Source organism: Brachionichthys hirsutus, chromosome 24 (genome assembly GCF_040956055.1).
Source record: "Brachionichthys hirsutus isolate HB-005 chromosome 24, CSIRO-AGI_Bhir_v1, whole genome shotgun sequence".
Taxonomy (NCBI): Eukaryota; Metazoa; Chordata; class Actinopteri; order Lophiiformes; family Brachionichthyidae; genus Brachionichthys; species Brachionichthys hirsutus.
The window spans coordinates 4,600,504-4,609,581 of NC_090920.1; the positions used below are offsets into that span (position 1 = coordinate 4,600,504).

At 49.3% G+C, this 9,078-nt stretch overlaps 1 protein-coding gene across 1 annotated transcript in view; it reads right to left on the minus strand.

Moving 5' to 3' along the window:
* Window positions 1–1,640: 1,640 nt before the first annotated feature.
* Window positions 1,641–9,078, minus strand: part of arhgap1 (Rho GTPase activating protein 1) — an 8,677-nt gene continuing 1,239 nt past the window's right edge. The window contains exons 2-13 of the mRNA XM_068756322.1: window positions 8,358–8,531; window positions 8,158–8,256; window positions 7,946–8,033; window positions 7,737–7,868; window positions 7,575–7,661; window positions 5,771–5,869; window positions 5,601–5,708; window positions 5,419–5,495; window positions 5,226–5,303; window positions 4,876–5,004; window positions 4,657–4,760; window positions 1,641–4,567 (exon numbers count right to left, since the gene is read on the minus strand). Coding sequence (XP_068612423.1) covers window positions 4,400–4,567; window positions 4,657–4,760; window positions 4,876–5,004; window positions 5,226–5,303; window positions 5,419–5,495; window positions 5,601–5,708; window positions 5,771–5,869; window positions 7,575–7,661; window positions 7,737–7,868; window positions 7,946–8,033; window positions 8,158–8,256; window positions 8,358–8,481 — 1,293 coding nt within the window. The 5' untranslated portion in view covers window positions 8,482–8,531 and the 3' untranslated portion in view covers window positions 1,641–4,399. The remainder of the gene's footprint in view (window positions 4,568–4,656; window positions 4,761–4,875; window positions 5,005–5,225; window positions 5,304–5,418; window positions 5,496–5,600; window positions 5,709–5,770; window positions 5,870–7,574; window positions 7,662–7,736; window positions 7,869–7,945; window positions 8,034–8,157; window positions 8,257–8,357; window positions 8,532–9,078) is intronic.

Sequence of the window (9,078 nt, forward strand, 5' to 3'; positions counted from 1 at the left end):
TTTTCATTTTCCACAGAAGAATCTCTTCCGCCTTTTCTTTGACTGAAACACAAACAGGAGGAACAAATATTTCCTCTTTGCTACATTTAGGGAAGTAGAAACAGAAAATATATCCAGTCATACGAGAGGTAAAACAAAAAAAATACATTTTCTGGGTCTACAAATGCCTAAAAAAATGTAGCATTAATATGTTCATAGTCCTTCCTGGAGAAATAATATGAACATACGAATGACATTAAAGTATTTAACACCATTAAAGTACTAGTACACAGTAAGTACACAAAGTGGTAAATCACAGATCTTAAATTGCAGCACCTTCCTGCGTTTTCATTGATAAAGTCAAACACACAAACCGCCTAAGTGCGGAGTTCAGGGTGGATCGTTTACCTCGTGGCTCAGTCCTCGCGTTCCTCAGAGCGTCTGGCTGCAGGCGGCGCGGTTCACCCAAAGTACAAGTACTTGCAACATCAAGCGGAACCTGAATGTGATTGTGACAGACTCACAGACAGACCATCGTTCCAACCCAGTCCTTAAAGGAGAAGCGCTCCTTCACTTTAATTTTTGGGGGGATTTGGAATATTTGACGGGTATCCGGATCGCTCTCAAAAGTTTATTGGATCTAGATTTATTAGACCAAGATTTCCCCCCCAATCAAGATCCATCCAGCATTTTGACCTTAATCCCCATCAGAGGTCAGCGTCTGACATTTAGTTCATGCACTGAGGAAAAACAAGGCAAAGTCATTGAGCACAACCTTTAATTACTTTTGATATAAAGTAAATACAAACATCCACTCATTATTGGCTCTGACACTGCTAAAAACAAAGTATTTCTATGACTAAAAGTACCTTCACAAATACCCTCTCTGCGTAACATTCATCAAACAGAAGGTCTTAAGGCTGTAAATGAATAACAATAATCCCTGCAGATGCTGGGGGTTTGGGGGGGGGGGGGGGGGCATCATCTCAGTTGCAGGAGTCCGTGGAACACGTCCAGACTTGGCAGCCGAGTTGAGATTCCAAAAGCAGCATGTTCGGAAGCTTTGCGCATCTTCTGAAATGGAAAGGCTCTGAAACGGATCGAGGTCGAGCAAACGGGACAAAGTCGTGAAAAAGACAGGAAGGAAATGAGCAGAATGATCGCAGGGTCGCGACTCACTGGGACGCGAACACTCGACCGACGCACAGATGTCACCGGGCCTCTGGCAGGTTTCCTCTCTTGGGACGCACGTTCCACCGGCCGGCTGTGGAACGCAGCGATTGCACGTCAGGGCCTCTGTGGGGGGGGGGCGAACCATAATAATAATTACTGCTCTGGGCGGATGGGTTCGGCCCATTAGGGTTCTCTTGAAGTGAAGTCGACTCACCACTGCCGATGCAGAGGAGGAGGAGGAGGAGGAGGAGGGTGGCGCACTGAAGGGCCTTCATCGTCGTTTCTCCCTGAGCAGATGATTTTTGTCTGAAATATGAGCGTTAAAATAAATCAATTTACAGAACGATAGAAATTTAAGGCAGCAAGAGTCAGGATTCGTTCTGGATTTTATCCGAGCCGTCTCCATTTGGATTTGCATAAAAGGTAAAAAAAATAAAAAGTCTAATTTCACGGTTTAAACTGAATCCATTCCAGATAAATACCTGCTTGTTGTTTCTTTCAGTCGTAGAACTCCGCTGGTACCAAGTCCAGTTCAGGTCAACCCGCTTTATAACCTGCTCAGCGACAGCCAGAAATATTACCACATGTGGTCTTTGCCACTTCCCGTCAAAATGACACCATGTTCCTGAACTTTGTCTCATCCTTAAAAGTAAACAACTTTCATACCCAAATGTACTTTCCACTTATCAATCAGCGGAATTCTCCACACCGGGTTTTTTTTGTATTACACAATTTTCGTCTTTCGCAATGTCCCCAGCAAGATCTCGGATTAGATCAAAGCGTTCCAACCCGGATTAGGAAACGATTCCCTTCTGTTCAATCAAACAGCGAAGCCGGAACGTTCATTCGCCATGTTTATTGTTTACACGCATTGATTTGGATCATACATATAAGAGGAAGAGCAACAACATATCAAAAGTAGGATGTAGGAAAAAAAAAGACTAAATATCGACAGGCCAGCATGGAAATCAAAATTTGTATTGTTCACGGTCACCATGACAACAATTACAGTACAAAGATCCATAGATCAGACAGGGGCTGTAATCAAATGAGCAGAATTGAGAAGAAACTGTTCTCTTAGTGTCGTTTGTTTGCTTCTGGAACAACGTTTCAAGGATTTTTGATTGTGATCTGGAGGCGGCGTTCCAGTTTAGGATCCACATTTTCCTGCTCTGAATTAGTTGCTTTGGAGGTTCCATTTCTCAAAAGCTGCGACGGCCCCCTTCACAGCTCGAGCTGCGTCCAACAAGCCCGGCTTTGAACGCTTTCACCCGCGTGCACGACGGCTCCGCCTTCCATGCGGTGTTGAACGCAGCTCGTTTTAATCTATGGCACTTTAATGGCTAAAGTCACATGACCAGACAGACCAAGGCACAAACATGCACACGCACAAACGTCCATATCGCTGCAGGATGCCCCCCCCCCAAACCCATTTTATTTTGGAGCCCCCCCAAGTAGTTCCTTTTTTTCTGAGGAGAATGATTATAATTTTTTTTTTTATTATTACATCTGATAATAAAACTCACCAAAATCACTTGGCACAATAATAACACAACGAGATGTACTGGGTCCACGCACACACACGCACACACACACACACACACACACACCAGTTAACGAGAAATAACAGGTAGAGGCTCTTTTTTTCTGCTTCAGTCAAACTAAAATTCTCTTTTGCTCGTTTCCTGTCGCATCATATTTACGCGCCATCAACAAAAATAAGAGGACGACTGACTCAAAAGTTCGACCAATAGGGGGACGAGACACGGCTCAGGCCACACCCCCCATAACTTCAACTATCAGTCCGCTGAGCTGCGGGAGAGGAAACGACCGCTCCGAATTGAAATCCAACCGGATGCAGGAAAAGCCCGATCAATAGCTGAAAGTCGATTTATAATCAATGAAAGGCGCGGTCTGACACCGAGCTGAACGACACACGCCACCTGGAGCTGGCTTAGCCCCGTCGCCCTTGACAACCGGATTAAATCCTCGTCAGATATGAAGACAGTTATCGGTGTGTAATAACGCTTTGACTCGAGTAGTACTACTTGAAGCTGTACTTCAAGCACGTACGCAGTACGGAGGACGAGACACCGTTTCACAAATCGTACTCGAGGCCGACGAGCTGCGTTCTGATTGGAGAAAACTGTGACCCGGAAACAAAGACCCGAGAACCGCCCCCCCCGGGACAAAAGAGATCAACGCCACTCAAATCAGTACCGGAATGTATTCGACGGGCGTATTCTGAGCTGCAGGGTAGTACTGCATCCAGTACTATCTGCAGGGTAGTACTACAGCTAGTACTACAGGGTAGTACTGCATCCAGAGCTGCAAGCAAGACATTGAGGCTGATTTTGGTGCCGTGAAAAGAAACAATATATACAAAAGTTAAAAAAAAAAAAACTCATTACACCTCTTAAAAAGAAGAAGAAGGAGAAGAAGACTTTCATGCCCTCGTTCTTTAACAGGAAGCTCCTCCTACAGGCGACATAATAATAATAAAGAACATCTCTGTGAAAAAACAGAAAGAAATATTACAAATAGAAATTCTAAAAGTCATTTCAAAGAAATTTGAACCAAGCAGCCAAAAAACGAAGCCACGCCCTCCCACCAGGAGCCCAACATGCTGCAACGCCAAAGCTCGCCGGACGCTCGCCGGACGCTCGCCGGACGCTCATCAGGCCCGTTTGGAGCCTCGAACAATTGAAATATTCAAGACATGAATTTCAATTGAAATGGGGGTGGGGGGGGGGGACAAAGAATAGAAATAATGTGAGGCGTTAATTTCTCAGCGTCTCCAGGTGCGTTCACATTTACAGGTTTGTCGGAGCAGATAGGAGACGGTGGAGGAGTCGTCTGCATCGCCTCGGAGCGGTCGAGCAGCAGATCAAACCGCACGCTGCGGGGGCGGAGCCACCGCCTGATCCGGTCTGAACGCATTCAAACGCAATAATCACATAAGAGTTTTTACTGAAGTGCATTTATGTCACAAAAGAAACGGTGAAAGCAGAAACGACGACGACGACGACGCGTTACTTTAAACGCAACCTGTGCTTTTCAGACGCCGAAGCAGGAAGCGACTCGCCGCCGATTGTTGTGCTCGACTTCGACTGACATGCCTTTCAAAGTGTCCCGTGGTAACGGACAACGTACCCCCCCCGCCCCCCCCCCGATGGTCTCCTGATGGGTCTGGACTGAAGACGAAATGCGGCGGGCTGGAAGGGAGGTACCGGGGGGGTGGGGGGGTTTAGGTAAAGACCAGATGCTGCTGGTCCAGCAGGGTTTTGGTGAAGCCGTTGATTGGCCCAATGGCACTGAGCGACATGGCGTTGTCCCGCCCCCAGAGCAGGTTGGGACCAAACACCACGGCCAGGTTGCTGTTGGTCATCTTATTCACGTCACTGTTGGCCGACACCTAAACACACACACACACGCACACACACACGCAGGATGACATAAATGCTCGCGTGTGTGCGTGTGTGTGTGCGTGCGCGTCAGCCGCACCTGAGCCAGGAACGTGATCAGGTATCGCAGCGATGTGTAGTTCTCCTCCGGCAGCGACTCCAGCAGCGCCGCCATGACGGTCGCCTGGCTGTCACTGGGTACGGCTGGAACGCGCACACACGCACGCACACACACACACGCACGCACACACACACGCACACACGCACACACACCTTAGTGAACTGAAGAGAAGCCGATCCACCAGCCGGCCGTACGTACAGGCGAAGTTGACGATGTCGTTGTAGAGCTGGAAGGTGAGCAGCGGCTCGGGCAGCTCCCTCAGGAACGTCTTGAGAATCACGGCGGCCAAATGGACGTCCTCCATCTCCCGGAAGTTCACCGCGGCGCCTACGGGACACACGGAGCGTCCGGGCGCCGCTCATGAACCAGCTTATTACTGAAGCGGGTCGTTATTACAGCGTTATTAACGTTAAACGCCGTAGCGAAATGAGCAGGAAACTTTAACTTCACCTGATGTTTTTTCAGGTGCGTTCCACTTCCTGTCAAACAGGAAGTGGAACGCATGTCGCTGGAAGTGTGTCGAGTGTGACGGTCCCGTCGGGTCCTACCTGAGTTGTATTTGAGCTGGACCTCCTTCACGAGCGTCACGTTGGCAGACCGCCTGAAGATCCCTTCGATCTCTAAGCCTGGCACACACACGCGCACACACACGCGCACGCACACACACGCGCACGCACACACACACACCTTGAATCTCAGCCAAACGTCCTCCGTGCATGCGGTTTGGATTTCAGCCGCTACCTTGTTCAGTCAGGAAGCCGACGGTGTCTCTCATCACCACGGGAACGCAGTTTCCGTCCGGAGTCCTCTGTCGGAGTCTGACACAGATTTGAGATTTTTTTTTATTTTTTTTTAGAGAACTTTATTGAGCAAAGCAGACGCGGAAGGTTTTGTGTTCTAAAAAGGTGGATTTAGCTACTCACAATGAGAGCGGCACGCCAAACACCTGGTTCGGGAGGGGGGGGCTGCGAGGCGGAGACACGGGGGGGCGGGCGCTCGGCTTCACGGACGCCCGCAGCTTGTCGTCGTACCTGAATCAGGATGGCTCGTTTTAATCTGGAAGCGTTTCTGGAGGGGAACGTTCAGCTCTTACTCTTTGACGCGGGCAGGAATGAGCAGCTGCTCGCACTTCACCACGTCCTCCAGCTCGCTCAGGTAGCTCACGTAGTTGATCTTCCTGCCAAACTTAAAGCTGTACAGGGGGGGGGGGGGGCAGGTTCAGAGCATGATTATTTTTTTTTAGTTATTATACATGTACAGCGGTACCTCAGCTTACGAATTTAATCCGTTCCGGGACTAGCTTCGTAACGTGAAAACTTCGTAAGTAGAGACGCATTTTGAATGTAAATGCACTAATCCGTTCCAAGCCCCGCAAAAGTATTGTAACGGTTCATGTTTTAGGAGTGTTCATTATTCCTACGCTGCAGAGAGTCCGCAAAGGCATCCAGGGAGGAGGGGCGGTGTGTGTGTGTGGGTGCCGCGAGGAGGAGGAGGGGAACGGGAGAGCTGCGTAGCTCCCGTAGCTCTCCCGTTCTCCTCCTCCTCCTCGCGGCACCCACACACACAGAGAGTTACCCGTCGTGTGCTTATTCCAGCGTCCGACGGACGCTACATTATGATATTTTTTTTAAATATTAATCTACCTGTTAGCTGTTACTTTTTGTCCTCTTTGTTTACTGGTCCTTTGCGGTGTTTTCTGCCTCGCGTTTCTTGAAAAACCGATCCAATGACGTCTGCTTTTGCCGGCTTTTGACAATCCGTCGGAAATGTGCGAGGCAGACGTCATCACAATGAGCAATAGCCCGACTTGTCAACACTTTTTCCGGGTGACACGAGGGGGACACGAATAGCGTGCTGGGATACGCATACGCAACGGGTTGCCAGGCAGATTTTAGGCGATAGCCAATGGCAGAGCAGCTACGAGCAGCTATTTTTGACTTCGTAGCCTGAAACGCCTCCGTAACGAGAGCCAATATTTTCCCATTCAGAAACTTCGTAACCTGAAAATTTCGGATGTAGGGACATTCGTAAGTAGAAGTACCACTGTACTTAAATGTTTAAGGCTGTAAAACCCCTCACCACACACTTTATACACGTTTAACAGGCAGGCATTAATCTAAATAGATTGTTTCAGTATTATAGAATGAAACCAAAGATCAAAACCTTTTCAGAACGAAACATTTGTTTGAGGAATACAAATATATAGTACGTACAGTAAACGTTTTCCTGTTAATAATGTTAAGGCGTGCAGGTCGAGGAAAGAGCCGCTTGGAGTGCAGAAGAACAAATATTCTACTCGTGCTGTCTTTAGCCTCTCATGCTGCTTTATTGGATAGCTTAGCACAGCGGAACGGCAGCGGCTACATGTATCAACAGGAAGAAACAAAACCCAAAAGGGACGTGACGTTTATGCTCCTACAAAATAAAAGCCTCTTTTTACACAGAGAATAAGAGCGCTAGAAAACAAACGCTTAACAAATAAACATGATAGCTTCTAGAAATAACGAATTTCATTTTAATGATCAACCTACGAGGTTGAACACATGAGAAGTTATTAATAGCAACTCGCGCTTATTTCACAGTTCCTCTGACCGCGCCTTCGTCCTTGCGCCGTTTCAAGGCGCATTCAAGTGCAAAAACTAAAATCGGAAAAATTGCATTAAAACTCCGCGAAGCAGCGAAGTCGTAGAAGATGAACCGCATTACATCGAGGGACTACTGTATAGAATCTCTGGAATCATTCTGCTCTGGAAGATAAACCTTAAACCTGTTGTAGTTCTATCTAGAGGCCACTAGATGTCACTAGAGCCACAACTTGGCTGATTCCAGTCGAGACAAATGTGACATTTCAACGCATTTACGGATTCAAAAATCAACTCAAACAAGAAGCTTCTAACCTGATGAGCGGCTTGAAGAGGATCAGCAGCGTCTTGATGAACATGGTGGGGTGGACGATATACAGAGCCTTGATGTTCTTCTTGTACCTGAGAGAGAGAAGAAGCAAAACCCCGTTGGCTCGCCTTTGATGTTTCCCGGCTCGCTGCGTTCACTGAACCCACTTCCTGTCGAACTCCCGGTACGCGTCCCTCAACCAGCCGAGGGACGGTTTGTTCTCGCCGGTCAGTCCGTGGTGGAAGTAGATCAGGGTGTAGTCGCTCTCGACGTACTGGTCCAGCGTCCCTTTAAGGTACCTGCCAAGGAGGCGTGGCTTAAAATGCAGCCAAACGGAACAGCATTGGAGGAAATGGAAGCCCCGCCCCCCACTTACATCAGCAGCTTATGATGGTCCAGCTGATGCTGTGGAGGCATCCTGCAGGCGTTAAACACGATCACCTTTCTGCCAAAGTTATCATCGCCTGGCAACACACACACACACACACGCACGCACACACACACACACACGCACACACACACACTTAAATTTTATGCCGGCAATGGAACAGAAAAGAGGCTCCGAGAGGAGACGTTTCGACGACCGACCGGCCACTTCGATGATCTGATGCCTGGCGATGTCGTAGAAGGGGTGGTCCCAGGGGAGGTGGGCGGAGCCAGCGTCAAAGCGCCGCGATAGGTCCGTCTCTGAAACACACATCAGGGCATCATCGTCAGAGCGAATATCACAAAGCAAACCTCCTCCTAGCCGCTCGTTGCCCCGCCTCCTGCGGGGGCGGGTCTCTCACCCGACTGGCCGAGGACCGACTCGTCGTTGGGCCACCGCTGGTCGTCGATGGTCGCCAGCTCCAGCTGCCCCAGCTGTGCGGTCGCCGGGTCTTCGCCCACATCGACCAGCAGCTCTGAAGACATGACACGCAGGCGGCGCGGCGGCGCTCTCGCTCCCCACTCAGGCGCAAGTCCTGTAGGGGGGGGGGGGGGGGTCAAAATGACTCGGCGCCGCATCATCGGCTGCCAGCAGCATAATGTAACCCCCCCCCCGCGCACACACACACACACACACACACACACCCTCTGCTCTCTCTCCGGTTTTATCTGACAGCGTGTCGCTTTAAATAACCGTCGCTACGAACCACACAGCCGCCGGACTCCTGCTTGACCAACCACGCCGCGCGGCTGTAGGGGGTTAGCGTGACAGTTAGCAGCGAGACGCCGCCGCGGTGCGTTCAGGGACGCAGAGCCCGCCGAGCCCAACCAGCAAAGGGACGGCTTCCAGATTCTCCCGATCGCGTCGGAAAACGAGCGACAATCAGCAGACTGGATCAGAAGATGTTTAAATTGCTGATTTAGAATCATTTAAAAGGCTCAGATTCAGATTTTTGGCCTTTTCTGTACCGTCAGTCACATTTTAAAGGATGATTTTTTGAGCGTTGTCATCAACAGCAACACGAGAAGTCGACACACAACTCCATCCAGGATGTAGCAGAGCCGCACCCGGCTCTCTAACAA